The 24,756-nt window shown below is 39.8% G+C and overlaps 2 protein-coding genes across 2 annotated transcripts; one reads left to right on the top strand and one right to left on the bottom strand.

Moving 5' to 3' along the window:
- Positions 1-4,685: 4,685 nt before the first annotated feature.
- Positions 4,686-23,899, bottom strand: LOC109413634 (lipase 3-like). Its single transcript, XM_029865003.2, has 6 exons — positions 23,206-23,899; positions 22,746-23,098; positions 5,473-5,719; positions 5,175-5,415; positions 4,963-5,108; positions 4,686-4,897 (listed from the first exon to the last, which is right to left on the bottom strand). The coding sequence occupies exons 1-6, from the start codon at positions 23,407-23,409 to the stop codon at positions 4,709-4,711; spliced, it is 1,380 nt and encodes a 459-aa protein (XP_029720863.2). The 5' UTR covers positions 23,410-23,899; the 3' UTR covers positions 4,686-4,708.
- LOC134284164 (uncharacterized protein K02A2.6-like) lies at positions 7,906-11,469 on the top strand. The gene is made up of 2 exons (XM_062842539.1): positions 7,906-8,302; positions 8,363-11,469. Exons 1-2 carry the CDS (start codon positions 7,966-7,968, stop codon positions 11,146-11,148), a joined length of 3,123 nt encoding a protein of 1,040 aa, XP_062698523.1. The 5' UTR covers positions 7,906-7,965; the 3' UTR covers positions 11,149-11,469.
- Positions 23,900-24,756: the final 857 nt, after the last annotated feature.

Here is a 24,756-nt window from a genome sequence, read left to right as displayed (position 1 = left end):
ATCAATAAAGCGACATAATTTGTTCGTTTGAAGATTCTTGTTTCCTAATTTATATGTCAATGTTGTCCACGTGGACATTTGACGAACCCCCACCCCCCTCTCCATGGACAAGCGTGGACTTTTCGATAACCCCCTGCCCCCTCCAAGCTGTCCACGTGGTATATGGACGGCCCCTTATGACTATATCGTCTGCAAAGTTCACAACTTCGAAACCTTTTTCCTTCAAGCTTCTTAGAAGATCGTCTACAACTAAGGACCACATTAGTGGTGAGAGGACTCCTCCTTGAGGGCAACGTTTCGTTGCCCTTACTGTTATAGAAGAACTTCCCAGCTCAGAGGTGATTTTTCTTTTTGCAAGCACAGTATAAATCCAATGTATGATACATTGGTCGAAGTTTTTGTTTTCCATGGCACGCTTCATAGATGAATAGGAGGCATTATCAAATGCTCCTTCTATGTCTAAAAAGGCGAATAGAGCCATTTTATTTGCTGAATACGTTTTTTTCCACTTTTGTTACTAGCGAATGAAGTGCCGTAACCGTTGACTTACCAGACTGATAAGCAAACTGGAAGTCAGATAGGGGATGGTCTTTTATGTAAGAAGAATTGATACAATCCTTCAAAACCTTTTCCATAGTCTTCCAAAAACCTGAAGAAAGACTAATTGGCCTGTATGCTTTGGGATGCGTCTTGTCTCGCTTCCCCTTTTTTGGTATAAAGATAACTTTTACAAGTCTCCATTTTGATGGAACGTAATTCAATCTTAAACTAGCCTTGAACATCTCAATTAGTGATGGAACCAACACCGCTTCTCCATTTTGAATCAGTGCTGGAAATATTCCATCAACTCCTGCAGATTTAAAAGGCTGAAATGATCTAATTGCATTTTCCATTCTGGCCTTCTTGAAGATTTCATCAGCTAAATCTGAGGCGGTGTTTATTGTACTAGTTGACTCCGAAGAGTTTATACTAGGACATCCTTCAGCTTCCAGAGATATAGTATCATTGGAATTCACACTTAGAACTGAACCTGAAAAATGGGTTTCCATCATTAAATCCAAAGTTTCACGAAAAAGCTCTCGTAAAAGCTCCAACGTCACGCTTCAGGTTTCCCAATTTATTTGAATGATCTTTTGCAAGCGTTTTCTGTAGTCTTGCAACTACAGGAGTGCTGTTTATGTTTTCACATGTCAGCATCCAAGATTTTTTTTTCGATTTTCGTATTTCGTTGTTTTAAACAGCCAGTCCTGTACTGAGTCCAATCTCCCGTTTGTTTCGCTCTATTGAACATTTTACGAGAAAATTTTCTAAGGCGATCCAGTTTAAAGTTCCACCATGGCACGTCTCTAGTAGAAGACGATTGTATGGTGCGACAACTTCTGTTAAAGGAATTGATGATACTTTCATTAACCCTTTGAGAAAATGATTCTAACTTTTGGGTTGAATCAATAGTTTCTCCCATTGTACATAAATGAATGCGTATTTAACAATTCTACATATTGATCCCAGTTTGTCTTCCTGGGATTTCTAAATGCGGTTCTAGAATAATCTCCAGTTTGTGATCTTGTCAAAGTTTGCAACATTGCACAGTGTAAGATCCAAGACCTCTTGTCTGATTACATTTGAGAAAGTAGATTTATCACCATTACTGCAAATGTATATATTGTTGGAAGACAGATACTCTAATAGTTATTCACTTCGACTGTTAATATCCGTACTACCCCAAACCGTGTGATGAAGGTTTACCTGTACGAACTTGATTCCTGCCATAAAAAAAAATCATTTACCCACTTTTATTAAGCCTCGGAATTAAGACGTAAGAAAAGTGGCCGATTATCCCAGAGACAAATAAGGTCCACTGCGCCATTGCTCCGTTAAACACAGTAAGGGCAAAATACTGTGGAGGGTGCCCTAGTACTCCACAGGCTCTGTTCACGGTTAAGTTTTTATTAGACCCCCCCCCCCAAACCATACATTCCTAGGCATGGTACGCTTGACACCATGAATTAGGGGTCGCCTTGGTGGACTTTTACCACCGGATCAGGCAATCCGTAGTGATATTCTTAGCCAGTTGAGGGAACTGCTACCGCCACTACACGCCTATCTAGGCTGATCGGGAATAGAAATTAATATTAATGATCAACTTCTTCAGAGCCCGAACAGCTGGAAAATTGGGGAAGGGGAATTAGGGAATTGTTCATCATGCGGTAACTACACCGAACAATAGACGTATTACGTATTTCCTGTTGAGGTTTCCAACAGATACATCAATTGTGATAGCACATACATCTCTGGTGGTTAGTTTAGAGATGAGTGTAGCAACTATTGCGTTGTTGACAAACACACAGGCTAGAGGTATGACACGCGAGTTTGCCATTTCATGTTTACTGAAAGTAGCAAACACCGGGTTCACAAGGTTTCCTAGATAGAAATTCCCCTTACGAAAGTAAGGTTCTTTTGTACTAAGGCCACTTGGGCTGTACTATTTTGCATAATTCTGCAAAGATTGATCGTTGCTGTTCTTTTATGCTGAAGATTGATCTGAGCTATTCTAACCGTAGCCACTACCCAAGTCTCCAGTTAGCCTACTGGTTAAGGCTATGGATCGTCAATCCGGAGACGACGGGTTCAATTCCCGTACCGGTCGGGAAAATTTTCTCGACTCCCTGGGCATAGAGTATCCATTGTACTTGCCTCACAATATGCAAATTCATGCAATGGCAGGCAAAGAAAGCCCTTCAATTAATAACTGTGGAAGTGCTCAAAGAACACTATGTTGAAGCGAGGCAGGCCAAGTCCCAGTGGGGACGTATAGCCAGAAAGAAGAAAAAGAAGAAGAAGCTACTACCGAATCTACACACTTGGAAAATCTTAAATTTCCATGAAACGGAATCACCAAAAAACGTAAACGTTTTCAAGACTGAATCACAAATTCGACTCAAGTTTACGCGCATCATGTAAGTTAGATGTCATCAAATCCGTTTCACCAGAAACGTACAATCAGTATCACGTTCATCAGCCACCTTCTAACTCGGTGAAATAACCGAGAGGTACACTCTTAAAAAAATAGGAATTTACACGTGACGTAAACCATCAACGTACGTAAACATTTCATGACTGAATGGCAATTTTGACTTAATTTTACATCCATCATGTAAGTTCGAGTTGGTTGCGCAAGATGTCTGACCAGCTAGGTAGAAACAGTTTGTAAGTGTTGGTTATTTTGTGTCGTGAGTGTTACCGAGAACTTCGTGATTTGTGATGCGTGAAATGTAAAAATGTAATATGGCAGGTAATACTCGTGGTTAGTGTAGGTGTCACCCAGCTAAAAGCTCCCGATAGGCTAGATAGGACAACGTCAGGCTCCACCACCCTAAACAGCAACCATCAATACTACACACTGTAGTTGAAAACCCCACCACCAGAGGGACTGGTTACCACTCATTGAGCGGCCATGAGGGGTGGCGTAACGGGGCCATTGAGAAATGGGATGGCTGGAGAGGGCAATGACCGAGGAACGAGGTCATGAACCTCAAGGCAGTCAACGACTCGGTATGCGATCACTTGCCCAGAGTTCGTCTACCAAGACAGTTTAAAGGCTAAAAGTTAAAAAGGAAGATTTCGTAGAAGTTTGAAAAGTTTGGAGTTTGAAGTTCAAGAAGTTTGTGGAAGTGGACAGAAAGAGTGCGCAGTGGACTACAGGTAATTCTACCACCACTTCCTGTATGTTAGCCCATTTGTAATGCCCTCTCCGTGCTACAGAACCCCGCCGTTTTTGGTTTGAAAAAGTGCTCGACCGATTTCCCTACTGTGTCTCCGTAACCATCTGGGCAAATTCCGGCACAGAACCCGCCGAAGGCCGATCCGTTATCATATCGGCAGGACGGAACACGTAGGAGGTTCAGGAGCCCGTGCGGTACAACCCCAAGCCACCCCAAACCGTAGGACGTCGCCATCGCTGATAGCGGTGTGAAGTACCGTGCGCCGCCATCGCGTACGCCAGCACCAGGAAGCTGTACGGAGACCTGCGCGCCGCCATCGCGCGCAATATCCAGGACGCAGAGGTAGAAGGTGACCAGGAGTGGTGGAGTGCTGCAGAAGAGGGGCCCCCAACGTAAAAGGTCAGGTTAGAATAAGAAAGTGGGAGATTAGAGGGAGTGTAAGGAAGTGCCAGAAATACAGACCAGTTAGACCGAATAAAGCGTAGTTGTCCGTGAAGTGCTGTTGTGGTTCCCTATTTTAAGTGCGAGAGTTCCCTGCCCGCGAGTTTCGTGACGTGAGCGTGCCGACCCTGAGGCTATTGAGTCGGGGAGTCTCAGTACTGCTCCCGACCGACTTACCCGATAATTACAAGTTTTACATTTATCTTTTTTTTCGCACAACTCGGTGATACAGCCGAGAGGTATAGTACGTGCCTCTCAATCAGCGGACCAGTGAACTTAAATTTACATGGGTTTTTCTAAGAGTGTAAGAGATGCGGCTCACAATCAGCAGATCCGGTGTTCGAATACCATGCATGACAATATTTTACTTTTCTATGTTTTATCTGTCATATCGGCTCTAGCGATTGCTAGACGCAAAGAAAAACTAAGTTTTATTTTGGGGTGACTTGAAAGACGTAAATTTACATGTTATAACCTCTAAATTTTTGTTTTTGAAGATGCTCGTATATGTCAGGTTCAGGACACTTAAAATTACATGATATTTTCTAGGTTTGTATAGAATGGACAGATGTATTACCCGTATTCGATGAGGAATAGTTCTGCATAAATTCTATAATTTTACTGTACACTTTCAAATAGACCTGTGCGTTGTATATGAAATCCATGTGACCCCATGCTGGAAGCTCCGATTGGGATTCCACATTCGGTAAGTTCTTCACCAACTTCTGGAAATCCTACAATTATTCATGAGTGAGTAGTTTTGTAGTAGACTTTAAAAAAGATATCAAATTTCAATTACCATCGGTGACGTGAAAAACTCTCTGCTTCCGGAGAATAGAACAAACGGTACCGAAACTCTAGACAAATCGTACTCTGGTGGTTTAACTTGTTTATATCTCTGCATGTTGGTCAGAAAGCTAATGTAGTCGAACTGTTGAAACTTTCCTGGAATTGTACGCAACAGCATCATTTCCGGTCATTGGGGTATCGATTCAAGTGCATATTCATTACTGGATTGAATCAACTGTCCGTAGTGAATGAGCTGCTTCGTGGAAATCCCCGTCATCACATTGTCCAGCATCCCGGGCAGCAGCAGTTTGGCCTGATCCGACGAGTATCCGAACATTTCCGCCAGCAGATCGGAGCACACTGTTTGGGTTGGCGCTTCACCGGAGCAAATTATGTTTCCCAGAAATTGCAGAACGCTTTCCGTGGGGGTGAGCTCGAATATATTCAGCGTATTTAAAGTTTTCTGGGAAGGGGGAATTTTTAAATAGGTGCCGTTTCAGCTGGAAAATGGAAAGTTTACCCAAAGTTGGTCGTTGAATTTGGCGAGATTTTTCACGATTTCGTTATTTCCGTTGCCAAGATAGGCAACGGGAGCCATTCCGGCGGCGATGGAAATTTTTCGATTGTATCGCGGTTTCTCCGCAAGAAGCGCCAACAAAGCCGTTACGCCCTGGTTATGGCCCACGTAGAACAGTTTCCGCTGGGTCGTTAGCCGTAGAATGTAGTCGATGATGGCGGGCAGGTCTCCGGTGCCGATTTCGTGCCAGCTGTAAAACGGATGATTTAAATCAGTAAATATTAACAATCATAAAACTATCGGCTATGGAATTCTACATATTGGATTTTTTTTTTGATATTTTCATCTAAGCTCTAATCATCAAAATTAAATCGTTTCTTCGATCAATATTTTTATTGGGAGTGATAAATAATGAGCAACCATGCGTCCCCACCCCACTCAAACACAGTTGAGCCTGTATGTAGCCTCTGTATATCCAAAAATTTCTCCAGGATTCCAGGAGATTTTTAAAGGGTTTCCTCCAGGAAATCTTCCAAGGCGTCCTGCAAAAATTTCTCCAAGGGTTCCTCCAGGAATACTTCTATGGTTTCTTTAGAAATTCCTACAGGGATTCCTCTAGGAATTCCTCTGAGATTATTCTAGGAATTCCTATGAGACTTCTGCAGGGATTCATCCAGGAATTCATCCATGAACTATTTGTTATATCTGAACATGTTATAAACTGGTCACTCTATAAGTTCCAATTATAAAATTATATACTTACCCATACTTATCTACCTTCTCTCAGAAGCTCTGTATGCATGATGAAAAGAATAAATATTCATTCGAAGTTGAGCCGTACTCGGTAACGGAGCCAAACTAAAGGTGTTCTTATCAAGTGATTTATACAGAAAGACTTACCAGTATTTAAGGATATATCAAGTGGCGAACGAGGAAAACGTGATTGTACTATCGGTCATCAAAACTGAAGAAAAAACAGCGATATTTTTCGTTTTATTGCCTCAAACGGAAACGTTGTTTCTAGAGTGAGCAAACCGTAAGTTTAAAGCAGAGTTGATTTGGAGATTGGTAAGACTCCAAAAATATACTTGAGCAGCAGACAATCGTTACTAGCTAGAGCGATTGTTGAGCAACAAAGTTTTTGTTAATAAGCAAAAAAAACTTAATTTTAAAAGTTATTTCAAAACTGTAAAAAATATCATCTGGGCGCGTGGTTTAACGCCATTTGCTTTTCTTTGTTCCTATAGGTCTATTATTCAATACTCACTTCTGTTGGAGCGCGAGAGAGTGAGTGGTCTCCGAACTCAGTCTGAACTATAGTCAAGTTTGGTAGTGCTTCAGCCGTCCGGCGATAGGAAGTTTGATTCTGTGCCACAAAGATCCCGACGGTGAGAACAATCAGGTTACGGAGAGCCCAGTGGTGAGAAAAGTCGTTCTCGGCATCTTTGAGTGTCCAGTGGAATTGTGAATAATCGGCAAGTTGAAGATTCGATGGAACGTTGTTGAAATTGAAACCAACGAGACGGAGAGAAAGAACGAGAGTTTGAGAGAAACTTGAATTGCAAAGTGGCGGCGGCTGGTGAGTGGTGATTGGCGAGTGGTGACTGGTGAGAGGTGACTGGCGAGTGGTGACTGGCGAGTGGTGCTTGGCGAGTGGTGGCTGGTGATTAGCGGCTGGCGAGTGACGGCTGTTGGATTTCGGTCGTGGGAAATAATTCGTGTTTCAGTGATCGTTGTTTTCAGCGATTGCGATATATCATCTAAAGCCATCTCAACCCACAGCATTCCAACTGCAGTCTGTTAACCGGCGGCGGCAACCTTTGGTATCGTTGCTGTAGGAACTGTAAGTCGCCAACATCTCAAATTTGGAAACCGTGAGTAACTTTTTTTGTATAGATCCCTGTGAATATCAGCATCATGTCTACAACTCCTGGCCCATCCACTCGTATGGTGCAGAACACACCTACTATGATTGGTTCAATCGATGTGTATCACGTAGGAAAGTGCTTTAGCAATTGGGTAGAACGGTTTGAAATCTTGTGTGCATTACATAATGTCGGAGTGGATACGGAGAGATCATGGTTCATCTCTTTGAGCGGTGAAGAAGTTTTTGACGAGATCAAGCTATTATTCCCTAAAAAAGACGTTAATGAGTTAAATTATGATGAAATTATCAAGAAATTGAAAGCACGCTTTGATAAAACGGAACCAGCTTTGATGCACAGATATAAGTTCTATAATCGCACTCAAGGCTTTTCTGAAAGTTCTGAAAATTTTGTTTTAGCGGTAAAGCTTCTTGCTGAAAACTGTAACTTTAGAGATTTTAAAGATGAAGCTATAAGGGATAAACTTATTCTTGGATTGCGTGATAAAGTGTTACAGCAAAAACTACTCATGGAGGACGACATAACTTTGGATGCAGTTGAAAAAACGATAATCAGTAGTGAGAATGAAGCATGTTTAGTTACAGTACTGGTTAATGATAAAAAGTTGATCATGGAGATAGACACCGGTTCTGCTGTGACAGTTATTAGCGAATTTTTATATAAAAAGTTTTTTAGTTATGTTCCTATATCAATGTGTCACAAGAAACTCGTTGTTGTCAATGGTGTAAAGCTAGATGTAGTTGGGCAAATTATAGCAGAAATTATGCTCAATGGAAAGCAAAGTACTGGTAGTTTAGTAGTGCTTAAGACTTGCAATGAATTTAGACCCCTTTTAGGAAGAGATTGGATGACAACATTTTATCCAAATTGGAAAAATGGCTTTCTCGAACCGGAAATTAAAAATGTTCAAAAACTTGCTATTGATAAAGAGCACGAGGAAGCTATAAGTATGATTAAAGTGAAATTTGCTGAAGTATTTCGTAACGATTTGTCCAAACCTATTTCAGGATATGAAGCAGATTTAGTTTTCACGTCAGATCAGCCAATTTTTCGAAAACCCTATCAAGTCCCATACAAAATCAAAGATAAGTTCTTAAATCATTTGGATAGCTTAGAAAAACAAGGCATCATAACACCGATAAAAGCCAGCGAGTGGGCGGCACCAGTTATAGCGATTATTAAAAAGGACAACGATTTGCGAATGGTAATTGACTGCAAAGTCTCTTTAAATAAAGTACTCTTGCCTAACACTTATCCTCTTCCGCTTGCTCAGGATATTTTTGCTTCTTTAGCAGGCAGCAAAGTTTTCTGTTCATTGGATCTGACAGGGGCTTATACTCAACTAAAACTATCAAAACGATCAAGGAAATATGTTGTAATCAATACAGAAAAGGGTTTGTATACGTATAACCGTCTACCACAGGGTGCGTCGTCCAGTGCTGCTGTGTTTCAGCAGGTCATGGACCAAGTCCTGAAAGGACTAGAAAATGTTAGCGTTTATTTAGACGACGTGCTCATTGCAGCAAAAACTTTTCGTGAATGTTTAGACAAAGTAGTACAGGTACTTGAAAGACTGGCTGCTGCAAATATCAGTGTTAATTTTAAGAAATGTAAATTTTTCGTCGATTCTCTACAATACCTGGGACATTTAATTACAGATGAAGGTTTGCTTCCTTCTCCTGAGAAACTTTCAACCATCAAAGATGCAAAGGTACCTCGAAATGTTACGGAGCTCAAAGCATACCTTGGCTTAGTAAATTATTACAACAAATTTATACCTAATTTGAGTTCAAAACTTAAATGTTTGTATGCCTTGCTTAAGAAAAATGCACACTTTAACTGGACTAATGATTGCGACAAAGTTTTTACGGAAAGTAAAGAAAACCTTTTGAATGCAAATTTGCTTACGTTTTACGACCCAAGGAAACCTTTAGTTGTAGTTACTGATGCATCTTCCTATGGTTTAGGGGGTGTACTTGCTCAAGTTGAAAACAACACAGAAAGACCAGTATGTTTTACATCCTTCTCACTCAACGATGCACAAAAAAGATACCCTATACTTCATTTAGAGGCTCTTGCGTTAGTTTGCGTAATAAAAAAATTTCATAAGTTTTTATTCGGACAAAGGTTTAAGGTATACACCGATCACAAACCTTTATTGGGTATTTTCGGGAAAGAAGGGAAACATTCAATATACGTAACCAGACTGCAAAGGTATATAATGGAACTTTCCATTTACAATTTCGAAATTGAATACCGTCCCGCTGCTAAAATGGGAAATGCTGATTTTTGCAGTCGCTTCCCAATAAATCAAAAAGTACCAACATATTTAGAACAAAATGCCATACAAAATCTGAATTTTTCTAATGAGTTTCCTTTAGACTATTCGTTAATTGCAAGAGAAACTAAATCAGATAACTTTTTATCAAAATTGTCAGAATTTGTTACTCTTGGGTGGCCAAAGAAAATACCAAATGGTTTTAAGAACTTTTTTGCCCAAAAAGACATTTTAGAAATGGTAGACGGAGTTTTGCTTGTAGAAAATAAAGTAATTATTCCGGAGACACTAAAAATGAAAATTTTAAAACTTTTACATGCTAATCATGGTGGCATGGTAAAAATGAAAAAACTGGCACGAACAGTAGTTTTTTGGCATGGTATTAATGCAGACATAGAAGCTTATGTTAAACATTGCGATACTTGTACTAAGATGGAAGTTGTGCCTAAACCAAAACAAACAGGAACTTGGTTACCTACTACACGACCGTTTAGTCGACTACATGCTGATTTTTTTCATTTCGAAGGTAAGACCTTCCTGCTTATTGTGGATAGTAATTCAAAATGGTTAGAAGTGGAATGGGTGCGTTTTGGAACTACAGCAAAACTAGTAAACAGAAAATTTGCATCATTTTTTGCAAGGTTTGGCCTTCCAGATATAGTGGTTACAGATGGAGGACCACCGTTTAATTCGCAAGAATTTATGGATTTTTTGAGGCACCAAGGAGTCAAAATACTTAAAAGCCCTCCATATAATCCGGCCAGTAATGGCCAGGCCGAAAGGATGGTGCGAGTAGTTAAGGACGTTTTAAAGAAATTTTTGATAGACAATCAAACGAAATCTTTGGACATAGAGGATAAGTTAAATCTCTTTCTCATTAACTATAGAAATAGTTGTCTTGGTGAGGAAGGAGCTTTTCCTTCTGAAAAAGTGTTAAATTTCAAACCTAAAATGCTTTTAGATTTGATAAATCCAAAGAAAACATATAAAAACTTTATTGAAAGAAGTACTAAAACCGATGAAAACTTTCAGTTTATAGAAAAAAGCATTTCAAATGAACTTGATAACTTGAAGGCAGGGGATAAGCTGTTATATAAAAACCATAATCAAAAAGATATACCCAAATGGCTAGAAGCAAAATTTGTTAAAAGAATGTCTATTAATGTTTTTCAGATTGCTCTGGGTTCACATGTACTGACAGCTCACAGACATCAGCTAAAGATGTTGGGACAACCAAATCGAAGAACCAAGGTGATGACGGCTAAGAAGGAATGCACGAATAGACGTTTTTCTTTGGACGAAGAAGAAGACTTCATGGGATTCCCGATCGTAAGTGTCGACCAAGAACGATCGGGCTCAGAAATAGACGCCGTTGAGAAATCATGTTTGAATCCCGGAGTTTCAAAGGATGTAGCTGAACAAAACGAAGCTTATCGTCAATCTAGGAAAAGAAAACATATCGCAAGAAGCCCTATAGTGACTCGGTCTAAGTTAAGACGAATCAGTCAAGATTAAATTTTGGCGTTCTGAGCATAGTTAATGTTGATTATTGTATTTTCGATCGACATTTAAGTGCAGCTAAGACTAATACATTGTAATAGCATGTGTTGCTTTCTGAATATAGCTTAGTAAAATAATTCCTGTAAGAATTAACTAAACAGGGAAGAATTGTTATATCTGAACATGTTATAAACTGGTCACTCTATAAGTTCCAATTATAAAATTATATACTTACCCATACTTATCTACCTTCTCTCAGAAGCTCTGTATGCATGATGAAAAGAATAAATATTCATTCGAAGTTGAGCCGTACTCGGTAACGGAGCCAAACTAAAGGTGTTCTTATCAAGTGATTTATACAGAAAGACTTACCAGTATTTAAGGATATATCACTATTCTGGAGATTCCTACTGGAATTCCTCATGGAATACCTCCAGGAATAACTCAAGGAATTGCCCTGGGGATTCCTCTATGGATTCCTTTAGAAATGCTTCAGGAGATCTTCCAAGGAATCTTTCTTTGAATTCCTGCAAGAATTCTTCTAGAAACATATCCAGGGATTTTTCAAGGAATTCCATCAGCAATTCTTGCGGGGCTTTACTTTTACACGCAAAAAAATCCGTTCCGATATACGTGCACTCTCAATCACGGCAACGGGAACAAACGAGAACTATGCATAGCAACGATAACAACAATAAGAAATGTACACCGTGAACTAGATTTCACGTTTTTTAGAACGCCCATATTGACAGCTGGAACTAGTTCCAGTTCACGGTGTATATTTGCATGTTCTCATATTTGCGTTTGTTTGTTCACGTTTATCAGAACGGTTTTCTGAGCGTGTAAGTGTGCATCAATATTATGAAATTTATACCATCAGAATTCCTTCGGGAATTTCTTTATGATTTCACCAGGTGTTTCTACGAGAATCCTGCAAACACTCCTTTGAAAGTTCTCCAATGATTCTTCCAGAGATTCATCTATAAGAATTTCTCCAAGGATTCCTCAAGATTTCCCTCCAGGAATTTCTCCTGGGATTCTCCTACAGAATCTGCAAAAACTCGTCCATGAATTCCTCTGGGGATTTCTCCAGGAATTTCTCCAAAGATTTCTTCAGGAAGGGCTCTAGAGATTCCTCCAAGAACTCCTCTAGATTTTCCTTTAAGAACTTCTCCAGGTTTTCCTCCAGAAACTTCAACAGGAGGAATGCTTGAAGGAATCTTAGGAGGATTTCCTGGGCGAATTTCTGGAAGAATCCCTGGAGGAATACCTGGAAAAATATCTGGAAGGATCCCTGGGAGAAATCTAGAATGAATTCCTGGATAAAATCCTGGAAGATTCAAATGTTACCTGAATTGTGGATTTTTTTTCCTAATTTGACCAATAATTTACCCATCTGTACATATGAACGTAGAACAGCTATGGCAGATTATGCACGAATACGGACTCCCGGATAAACTGATACGGTTGATCAAGGCGACGATGGATCGAGTGATGTGCGTAGTTCGAGTATCAGGGACACTCTCGAGTCCCTTCGAATCTCGCAGAGGGTTACGGCAAGGTGATGGTCTTTCGTGCTTGCTGTTCAACATTGCTTTGGAGGGTGTAATAAGAAGAGCGGGGATAAACACGAGTGGGACGACTTTCACGAAGTCCGTTCAGCTGCTTGGTTTCGCCGATGATATTGATATTATTGCTCGTAAATTTGAGACGATGGCGGAAACGTACATCCGACTAAAGAGTGAAGCCAGGCGAATCGGATTAGTCATTAATGTGTCGAAGACAAAGTACATGATGGCAAAGGGCTCCAGGGAGGAATCACCGCGCCCGCCACCCCGAATTCATATCGACGGGGATGAAATCGAGGCGGTTGAAGAATTCGTGTACTTGGGCTCACTGGTGACCGACGACAACTACACCAGCAGAGAAATTCAGAGGCGAGTTTTCGAACGGAAGGTGCTGCGTACCATCTACGGCGGAGTGCAGATGGAAGACGGGACTTGGAGAAGGCGAATGAACCACGAGCTGCATCAGCTGCTGGGAGAACCAACCATCGTCCATACCGCGAAAACCGGGAGGCTACGGTGGGCGGGTCACGTCATCAGGATGTCGGATAGCAACCCGACTAAAATGGTTCTCGATAGTCATCCGACCGGTACAAGAAGACGTGGAGCGCAGCGAGCTAGGTGGGTCGACCAAGTGGAGGACGATCTGCGGACCCTACGCAGAGTGCGGAACTGGAGACAAGCAGCCATGGACCGAGTGGAATGGAGGCGGCTACTATGTACAGCAGAGGCCACCCCGGCCTTAGCCTGACCGGTAAGGTAAGTACATATGAACGTTCAGTGAACTTCATAATTGACGACATGGATTGGTATTACCGAAAACTTGTACTTTGAGTGAGTCGTTCGCAATCTTGTTTAGTGCTTAAATAGAGGTAATAAACTATAGAGGAAGAATGTCGCTGGCGTCGCTGCCGAAACATCTCTTGCTGGCGGAGATAGGCCGGGCTATAAGTGTCAAAGCGAAAAAGTATGCAGTTTGACAGATAGATACCCGACATGTTTGCGAGCGAGAACAAAGGGAACAGCAGCGACATTCGTCCTCTATAGTTTATTAACTCTATTAGTGCTTACGATTCTTAATAGCATTTCCATCCTTGATGGTTCCTGCAGCGGTGGGTGATCCATGTGCCCGATAAGCGTTCATTCCGGGTCTGGGAAAGCGCAAGAAGTTATTCCGGAGGACACGGTTAAATTATTTCTGCATTTAATTCCCCATTATTAAATCCAAACGAGTGCACTTTTCAGGTTCTCCTCCTCCTCCTCCTTAAGAAGCTGGCAATATCCTACGTGCACTTGATGGCGCCAGGGCAGAGATGCCACGCGGTGGCGAAAGAAATAAATAGGAATAAATTAATTATCATCTCAAGTGGCGCTAAGCGGTGGGAACTTCGAATAAGCGTTTCCCGTGTTGCGATTTCTCCGGAAGAGAATCAGTTAAGCAAACGAACGAACGGACGAATGGTCCAGAACGTGCTCCGGGTGAACGACGGCGACGACGCTCGGATGCTACCGGTGGGAAATTATCGCTTCTCTTCCAATTGCATACCATAATTAGGGGTAATTAATTTGGCCATTTTTACCGATTATCGCGATGGTTCATGGCTTAAGCGGAAACGCTTGAAAACGTGAATCAAATACGATTTCCGTGAAATATGTTCATTAGAAGGAAGTGTATTCTGTAAAGCATCGTGTTTAAAACACGATATTGAAAGAGAAACTTAAAGAGGCGTCAGATAAATTCATATAGTTAAGGAAATGTTTCTCCAGGAATACATTCAACAGTTTCTTCAAAATTACCTTTAGTAGTTAAGATTATTTCTCCATTATAATCTCTAGGAATTTATCAGGTGTTTTAGAAAGCTACTTCCAAAAGTTCCTGATAAGATTTCTCCTGACGTTCGTGCAGGCTTTTCGCTGTAGAGTGCACCGAACACGTGATTCACTCTCCTCCGCCACACATCGTTCTCCTGCACACCGCCGAAGATTGTCCTTAGCACGCGTTGCTCGAAAACTCCGAGTGCTTGCATGTCCTCCTCGAACATCGTCCATGCCTTGTCCTCTTGTTGGTAGAGGACCACCGGTCTTATTAGTGTTTTCTGCATGATGCATTTGATGCGTGGGTGAATCTTTTTAGACTGCTGTTGTTTCTGGAGCCCGATGTTTTCGTGTTTCACGACTGGCATTGTTGTCAGCCTGGCATTTCCACTTAGTTTTTGACGCATTCATCAACGGTCTGACCTTTGCTACTTCGCGTTTCAGGTGAGTGTATAGTTTTGTCACCGTTCTAAATGTTCTGGAGATAATGTCCCTGTCGTCCACAAAGCACACAAATTGACCGGATTTTGTGGAAATCATCCCCCAGCTGTTGAGCCCGGCAGGTCGCATTACACCTACCAGGGCGATGGTGAAGAGTAGACATAAGAGTCCGTCACCTTGTCACCGTCCCCGGCGAGATTTACATGAACTGGACTGCTCACCAAAAACCCTAATGCGGTTTTGCATACCGCCTATCGTTGCTTTAATCAATCAAGTCAGCTTCCCAGGAAAGCCGTTTTCGTCCATGATTTTCCATAGCTCTGCGCGGTCGATACTGTCGTATGCCGCTTTCCGGTTTGTATTATTCTGTGGTTGATTTTCCGTTACAATGCTGTTTTACGGCTCGCTCTCAAGGCCGGACACCAAACTCCTACTTTCCGGAGGATAATAGGGTAGGTAATCATGAATTGAACCAAATTGCGGCTTTCTGAAGCAGCGGCACTTTTGATTGATTTTTTCATCCACATGGAAATAATTTACTACGGTAAGGTCTCACGTATATGAAAGCCACGGGTATTAGCTTTCCGTAAAGTGGCAAAAAGTTAACATTTGCACCAAATTTCATTGAGAAATTCAATTATTTGTCAATAGTGATTTTAATCTTAATTTGAACCATCGTAATCATAATTTGAACCAATTTTAATCTAGATTTGAACTAGTGGCGGCAGCAGCTCGAGCAATTCCCGCAACAGCCAATTTCATGCTAAACAACTAAAAATCACATGGATCTGCTAATTCTCGTAACTCTTTTTCATTAGGCAGTGGAATTTCAGCTCAGAATGTTCGGAATCCTTCAGGAATTCGAAAACTAAATTTGGAATTTTCCATCGCCCAAGAGTAAACAAAGCAACCACTAGCGCAGTCTGCAGGCCAACACTGGAAGCTCGCCCCCATTCACTAGTTCAAATCTAGATTTCAAATGGTTCAATTCAAGATAAGATTCTTCAAGTAAGAATTACTTAAATTTGATAATTTTTTGACAAATAATGCGGAATATTATTTGGTTGGTCGATTCTACGACAAATAAGCTTTCATTTGACGTGATCACTTATTGCGTGTGATACAATGCATGAGCTGTACGAGTGCACCGAAAATGTGCTTTCTCTGGGGGGAAATGGGTGGAATCACAATGATTTTTCAATTGCCTGTTTTCCATGACAAAAATGCATTTTCAATGCTTTTAAAGTTCATGTTATCAGGTTATATTACGGAAAGCTGTTTACCATCTTTTTCGGGACAATATTTGCCTAAAAAATACGTCGTTTTAATGAATTTCGAAATGGTTCAAATTAAGATTACAATTTGACTAGTTCAAAGTTTGATTTCTTACCCTAGTGCACAGCAGAGTTTAGAGTCGATTAGCTCGGACGTCGATCAGCCGCCCCTAACATGGAAATCAGACGCTGTTGTGGGCTCCTCCTTTCCTGACAGCTTACGACCAAAGTTCCCCGTTTTTTTATCAGTAATTTCTCTAGGAGTTCCTCCAGAAACCCTTCGAGCATTGCACCACCTACATAAACGATAACTATAAGACGTGCTTAACCACCCATTAGACTAACTCCACTCGTGGGCTCCAAACTACTCATGCAACAGCACGTCGTGGGCAGGTTTCAATTCCGATATCCACCCATTTTCGCACCGGTCGTTCGTATAAACAAAAATGAAGCAAACCGCACCGGTGGTCGCTATTTTACATCGTTAGATCATAAGTAAGTATTACGCTGCGTTTGTTTTTTTTATGTGATGTCAATTCGTGAATGTGAGATTCTTGTTGCCAAAAGTAAATTGTTTTCCATCAAAATTTTGCTTACTGTGTAAAATGAGACAGTGCTGAAATGTATTAATCAACCTAGAAATTACAACAACATATTTCCGATAGTTATAAACAAGTCCCATTTGAGAATTTCAAAAATCACTATACTTTACCAAAAAAAAATCAAAATTGGAATGGTGCCAAAACGTGTTGGCAAACATATTTGCAAAATTATTTTCATGTACACCGTGTCCAATAAGTTCTCATACAAAACACAAATTTAGAAAATATCATTTTATTTCACATATGTGATTCATATTTTCGAAATGAATACATGTATTGAAAGGCCACATAATACTGATTTAATAAAGCATACGGCTTAGAATAACTTTATTTTCTATTTGTTTTTATAAGCCTAGCAGTACACTTCCGTTTTCTGAAATCCGTTTTCTCCGGCACGCAAGAAAAATATCCGATTTTTTTTTCATTCTACGGTAGCGAAAAAGAGTCCATAAGGATAAATTTTGAATTTGTATCCCAAGTTATGTACCAAATGGATATACTAAGGCTAAAACAATACAATTTTTGTGATGATATGGTAAGAAATTTGCAAGTAAGCTCAACTTGGGCTGATTTTCATGAAAATAACCGTTATAGGGTATTAGTTCCCTTATTAAGCATGTGGCTCCCATTTTCATCCTACGAAAAACAAAGGATTGAAGCGCTGTTTGTTTTGTTTCTTATTTTTGTATTTTTTGTTAGAAGTGAGCACCCATGAAAACAAAAAGAACGGAATCAATCGGTGCCGTAATCGCTTGTTTTCCAATAGGATGAATATGGGAGCGTGAGATTACTGATGGCACACATACCCTATCAAAGATAAACACCATAAAACGTAAATTTTGGACAAAATTCACCACAATAGGAATACATTCATGTTTTATAAGTGAGAATGGTGTGAATCAACCAGATAAAATGCACCCATGCTTCTTTAACACAACAAATCTCATTAAAACAGGTAAATGGACATTTTTGTTTAATATACGTTTTATTTTGTACAAAATAAAACGGCTTCGTTCTTTACGACTACAGGATCTCATATTTTTTCTCTTCTGGTCATAGTTGCTACTAGCAATGGTGAGAACAGGAACCTAATTTGTTTCAATTCAAATCCATTACCCGTTAAAATACGACGAAATACCAATGAAATGGGGTGCGTGCCAGCTGAAATGGACTAACGACACATAAGCGATCAGCAGAGAAGGATAAAGGGCAGTTAGTTCCAAAACATATGCTGTATTTGGTGTATGTTAGTTAGCCTTTCAATAAATAAATTTACTTTGAAAATCCTAATTACAGATGTGAATTGAATTGAATTTGATTTTGTATGAGAACTTATTGGACACGGTGTAAAAGTAAAAAGCCATGGTCTGTGTTGATTTAAATCAATTCAGTTCGTGGTAAAGTAAGAAGTTATAATGAAATGCCGGGAAAACATACAAAAACAATAATGACTGATTTAAACTCAAGTAAAAAATACATTCAATAACTGTTACAAAATAAACAAAATAAAGATGTATTACTTTTTAAAATATAAACTGAAATGTAAGAGCAAATTTCTTTTAACCACATTACTTGTTCTTTATCTTTAAAAATATAGTTCTAATCCAGCTGCATACTTTTCAAGCATAGAGTGCATGAAATAAATCATCAAATTTATCAAAGTAATAAGTTCTTGTAGTAAACAGTTACAAAGTGATAGTTAAATAAATGATTGCTGAATGATGAATGATGGCTTTTGATTCTTACGAGCTTTCAAAATGATTTTGTTACGACTAGATAGGATTATTTATGCACTTTTAGACTGTAAAGTTTGATGACTTTTCGTTCTTTTTGAGCTTTTCTTTTTCATTTGCCATATTTTAATTGATTGAACTTACTTATCAGGGGGATAGGAAGTGTATTAAGCTAACTGCAGATTTGATGAGGGAGTCATGGTCGTCAGGCCTATGTCACGCTGAAGATCGCTCTATGGTCCACATTCTTGAGTCTTGGTCATATTAGATGATGTCTTCCAAACAGTCTGCGATAAATTTTATGCAAACTTTCAGTTATAAACCATAACACGGAAATTTTAATATATACTGCGAGTTGTTGGAACATTTTGTTGGAAGCATATTTTATGCGCTTGAAGTGGATTGCGTATTTGTTAAAGTACTTGTGAGTCCACGCTCCCTTTTGGCACTTCATACAACAAAATTGGTTATATTTTAACTATCCAACATCCGACATCGCAAGTTCTGCACTGGTTTAAAGCCATCACCATCACATGACATATTTTAATTGATGAAGCTTTTCAACTCGATATTTTTTTTGATTTTTGAATGGTATTATTAAGTTTTTTTTTTATTTTTAACAACTGAAGTGTTTCTGTTCTTAAAAAAAACACTTATTAAGTCAAAGCATCTCTGAATAACCGTAACTTCTTTTTCAAGAAAATCAATACGTACGATCCTAAGATCGGTGAAGTAGGGAAAATTTTATTCAAAAGATACTCAATTAAAACTTGTCTATTTCAATCCATTTTTTGTCATTCTATCACAATTAAAAGTCAAACCATTTGTTGTGTTATTCATGTAACGACCTATGATTGAAAATTTTCAAAGCAATTATCAATATCAATTTTAAATATTTGATAGAAACTAAAATGAATTATTCAAAACAGGAAAATCATTCTCTAGAAACTTTATTAATTGAACTGGAATGATTGGCAAAAAATCCCTACTCGTATTCTTACGTTTCTTCTTTACGCTACCCAGTGAGCTCAACGGGCGAGAGCGCACGAACGTACGGATAGAGACCGTAGTTTACATGTTTCTACATTCTGAGCCCTGTTACGTACCGTACGTATATTTTTCATTTCCAAGCCCTACTTAACAACGATTGGTGCAGGTCGCTTGGCTGTTCGGGGCTCAATTTTACGTTAAAATGCTTAATGGTGCCCACGGGTGGGGGTAGTCTTAGGGCTACAATTCGAACAGTATGCGGTATTGTTGAACCGCCTACATTACGGTTCGTGTATGATTTTGGTTCATTAGGGTAGAAATTGCTTTTGAAATTCCTCTAGATGATACATCGACAATTTCTCCAGGAATTCTTACAGAAATTTATCCGTAAGTTTCGTCGGGAGTTCATTTAGCTGTTTCAATGAGACATCATCCAAAAGTTCCATTGAGATTTTTTTCAAGAGTTGTTCCGAGTATTTTTCTAGCTGTTTTATAGGCGATTTCTCCAGAAATTACTTCGAGAACTACTTCAGGAAATTCATCAAGGACTTGTTTCAGGAATACCTCAAACAGATCGTAGACGTATACGTATACAGGAATACCACTAGGGAGTCTTTCTACCAGTTTCTTATGAAATTTCTGCTTGAGTTTCCTCAGGAGTTTCTCAAAGAGTTTATTAATCGGCTTTCAAGTGTTTCCGCCAGCATCTAGGCATGGTCCGTAAAGAGATCAACGTATTACCCTGGTTAACATCATATCTTCATCATTACAGGAAATTGAAACAGATATCGGCAGCATGAAATCGAACAAATCCCCAGGGGCCTTCTGCAAAGTGATCTATATCCAGAAACAGAATATTATCACTACAAATACCGTGATAGGAAAAATGTGGGAACTAAATTTTGAGCAGCTTGTTCTCAGCTGCATGTGAGCCGATTTGCAATTTTCTTTTACCCATCTATTCTACTTCTTTTTATACAAAACTAGCTGTACCCGGCAAACTTTGTCTTGCCTACTGCGTTTTTTTACGTTTCAAGTTTCTAGCCAAGACCAAGTCCCCGGTCAAAACGTATGGAAGATCGATTTTCTAAAACTCTCAATTTTTCTACGTTTTTTGCCTCATAAACCTTCCTTGGGTGAAAACTAACAGAACAAAACTAAGACGATCAAAATCGGTCCTTCCGTTCGCAAGTTATGCGCGGTCCCACGTATGCCACTGCATTTATATATATATAGATTCATGTTTCTAGGGATGCTAATTTTTCCTCCAGAATAGCGTAAGTAAGGAACGTTTTTAAAAAATGTATTGTTTATATTTTTTATTTGCATGGCAAATTTAAGTCGTGACAATATAAAATGACGTGATTTCTGCTAATAAGTCATAGTGCAGAAGTAATAAAAAATATTCGCAACTATCTTGAACATCCCTAGCTACGATCAATCGTGTCTCTCGACGAACAAGCGCTCCAGTGCTCTTGCCAGGCATCCTAGAGGGTTAGGGTTTTCAGCAAAAAAGTCTAGATATATTGGTGCTAAACTTTTTTGTTTTTGGTTTTGATATAGATCTGCTGAAACTGATCTAGATAAGTTTTATCTTTCAACACTAGAGCAAAGGGTTCTCGGTATTCATCCTAGAGAGTTGGAGTCTTCGGCAATGTCTAAGGCAGTTACAGCTAACCTACATCAAAATCGAAGGCTTGTGAATATGGTACCCCGAGCAGAAGAAAATATCAACAGCGTAATAAAATATGTTGTTTTGGCTTAATAACTGAATAATGGAATCAGTAATTTTTATGTTATTTGCATAACATATTATGTTCTAAACTTGTCTGTCATAAGCGGCAAAATAACAAATATCATAACAAAAAAATGTTCCTACGGTGTGGAGCGGACCTGGTGTAGTGGTTAGAACACTTGACTATCACGCCGAGGACCTGGGATCGAATCCCACTCCCGACATACTCACAAAATGTGGGTTCTTCCTTCGGAAGCGAAGTAAAATGTGGGTCCCGAGATGAACTAGCCTAGGGCTAAAAATCTCGTTAATACAGATAAAAAAAATGTTCCTGGAAAACTAATTTAATAACATGTTTTGTTAGATCAATTACAACTTAATTACAGGAAATTTGAGAAGTAGTTATTGTTGTGTTATTATTTATCACATATTCGTACATTCTCTATAGTAGAATAATAGCTAAACTTGTTCTTCATATTCATATTCATAATATGTTATTAAAATGTTATCTTGCGGATATATCCTAATAACTTGAACATAGCAAAATATGTTTGCCCAACAAAACATGTTAATAAAAAGATATATTTTGATAAGTTAACAATAACAAATTATGATATAAAAATAGGCTATGTGATTCTGTTGTTATCAATTTGCTATGGCGCCGTCCACAAATTACGTAACGCTCTAGGGGAGAGGGGGAGTATGGCCGAGCGTTACGCTCCATACAAAAATTCTAGGACTTTCATATAACAAAGCGTCACGGAGGGGGAAGGGGGTCTAAAAACGTCGATTTTAGCGTTACGTAATAAATGAATGCTGTCTATTCTCCTCTGCTCGGAACCAATAAGTTCAAGACACTTCTTTAAAGACTCTTCATGATGCATATCGAGAACAATACATTATCATATCAAAATATACAACTGATCTAGATCAGTTAAAGCAAATCTTGGGCAAAACCTAAGACGGAGGAATGCAGTACCAACCAATCCAAAGCACTTTGCCGAAAACTCCATCCCTCTAGGATGCATACCGAGAATGCTAGAGCGTCCTATGTAAAGATAAAACAAGTTTTTTTTAAGACCTAGATCAAAACCGAAGACGTTAGAATGTAGTATGTACCAACCAATTCAAACCCATTTGTCGAAGACTACAATCTTCTAGGATACATACCGAGAACGCTAGAGCGTCGTATTGAAAGATAAAACTTATCTAGATCAATTTCAGTAGATCTAGATCAAATCCAAAGACATGAAAGTAATCACGAAAACAAGTGCAGAGGCCCTGAGGCACAAGGGCATCCCTGCGAAAATCATCGACCTTATTGAAGCCCAGTAAGAGGCATTGCACAACGGCTTCTTATCCAATCGCCTAGGTGGGACAAGGGAAGCTAAAGTTCGCAATGGTTGTTCCGCCATTTTCACATGTTGGTTTAGGTTTATGCTACTTGAACTACTTACCTGAAATCCCAAAAGGCTGCTTCCTTGGGAGTACGATGCAAATTCTTCCTCGAAAAACGCGTCCCACGTGCATTACCCATCCAAACATCGAATCCGGCATCCGCCAACACAAAAGCCAATCCACTTTCCGGCCCGGTCACGACGAAATCGGCTGCCGTCGAGAATAACCCATGCATGAGAAGCACAACACCTTGACAACCTCCCGATGCGTTCACTGTTTGCTCCTCATCTGAGTAATCAGTGTCCTTCTGAAGAGCCGGATCCGCAATGCGGTGCAGCTTCAGTATGTACCCATCTTTGGTAGTGACCACATGAATTTCAGCCGGATAATCTGCAGCTTCTATTGTGTCTATCTGGAATTCAGAAATCACGTCGTTGTTATAAATTTCCATTAACTGTTCCAGAAGTACGAGCCCCATTTCAATAACTCCATAGTCTAATCCCCATTAGCTAATTTTACCACTAAATCCCGTTCATAGCTAGCCGAGCGTTGCCTGCCAGCTGCACGGTCGAAGTTCTTGATCCCCATCGATAGACCATTAGAGCTCTTCCCATGTTGGCTGGTGACAATGATTGTGCCACTCCGTCCACCAGTGACGTCGATGGCTTCGGTCCGGATAAAGCTCGGTATTACAATTAAAACTAATTGCAGAATAACTTTCATCGCACATGGATTGTAAATTTCCAAACGTTCAACGTCGGTCCTGGTTCTGGGTTGACGATTCTTCGGTGCCCACTGTGTCCAATTGTCAGTGCGTCGTCTGGTGGCTGTTCTGGTGTTCGTTGCGTTGCGGACACCGAAAACCGGAGTGGCTCGAAATTAGCCACTACAGTTAAATGGCCAAGTTGGTGCGGATGATACCACACAGTCAGAATCACACGAACGCTACTCGATAGACGAAGTACACTGGTACTAGGTATAGTTACTAGTGTCATAATCCGGAATATTGTTCCGCTTCTGCTTTTAGCGCCATCAGTCGCCGGATCGTCGGTCGCGGTGATAGTCATTTGTTTCCACTTCGTAAGCACATTAATTAGTGCCATCCGTACCGCCAAAGTTGGTACTAACTCTATGAAACAGCAGAATGGTGATTTTTGGCAATTAAACTTTGAAGATGCGTTCGGAATGAACTGTGTGTGATCTTTTATTGCGATGTTAACGCGAATACTCGTGTCTGGTTAATTATATGTACCCAAACTCCCAACGTCCACTTCGACAGTTCTTCTAATTTTTGAATAGATATCTAAATAGACACATGTTGTTCAGTAAAGGACAGCAAAGGTCATTCGGTGATAGCCTTAGTTACTATTATTTCTGGAGCAACATTTGTAAGGGCATATAAGTATTGCAATGCATTGGTAAACAATGACTTCGCACGTCTCTGCTGAGCCCTCATAAACATATCCACACAGACTAAGACCGTTATCAGAAAAAGCAAACATCGATCTTTCGGATAACGGTGTTCATTTGCCATTATTGTTAGGCTTAACAGAGCATATTCCAAAAAAGGCACAAGACCTCTTGGGACCTTTTCAAATGTTGCTCCAGATTTCTCTTCTGAATAAATACCTTAGAATGCTTGTCAACAATATATCAAACTCTTCAACATAATGCTATTTTCGGCTTGCACAGCAATTTTGTTCGGAATTCGTTCGAAGAAATCGACAAATAATGCAAATGCCATTAATATGAAATTGAGAGCTCAATGATGTTTCAGTATATTCATTTAGGCTAAAAACAGCAGACTACTATAATTTTACAATTTTTGCCACGTATTTTCAAATCTGGACCACTGTGAGACGTTCCGTAGTAGAAGTCCTTGAAGGAATCCTTGGTGAAATCACAGGAAGGATTTGTATATGAAACCTTGGAAAAGCCTCTGGAGCGAAGCACTTCTAGAGGAATCCGATCAGGCATTCCTGGTGTAATTCCAAGAGGATTTATAAAAGATTTCTACAAAAATTCATCCTTCAGGTAGTCCACTTCAAGCTCCTCCAAGAATTTATCCTG

This window comes from Aedes albopictus, chromosome 3 (assembly GCF_035046485.1).
Source record: "Aedes albopictus strain Foshan chromosome 3, AalbF5, whole genome shotgun sequence".
Classification (NCBI taxonomy): Eukaryota; Metazoa; Arthropoda; class Insecta; order Diptera; family Culicidae; genus Aedes; species Aedes albopictus.
Note: the sequence above shows the minus strand (reverse complement) of the source record. Positions and strands in the feature narration are given on the sequence as shown.

Coding starts and splice junctions, on each gene's coding strand:
- LOC134284164 (XM_062842539.1), top strand. CDS start 7,966: ATGGAGATAGACACCGGTTCTGCTGTGACAGTTATTAGCGAATTTTTA. Junction 8,303..8,362: donor AGAGCACGAGGAAGCTATAA/GTATGATTAAAG, acceptor AACCTATTTCAG/GATATGAAGCAGATTTAGTT.
- LOC109413634 (XM_029865003.2), bottom strand. CDS start 23,409: ATGAAAGTTATTCTGCAATTAGTTTTAATTGTAATACCGAGCTTTATC. Junction 5,720..22,745: donor GCAGCCTTTTGGGATTTCAG/GTAAGTAGTTCA, acceptor TCCGTTTTACAG/CTGGCACGAAATCGGCACCG. Junction 5,416..5,472: donor AATTCAACGACCAACTTTGG/GTAAACTTTCCA, acceptor CCCCCTTCCCAG/AAAACTTTAAATACGCTGAA.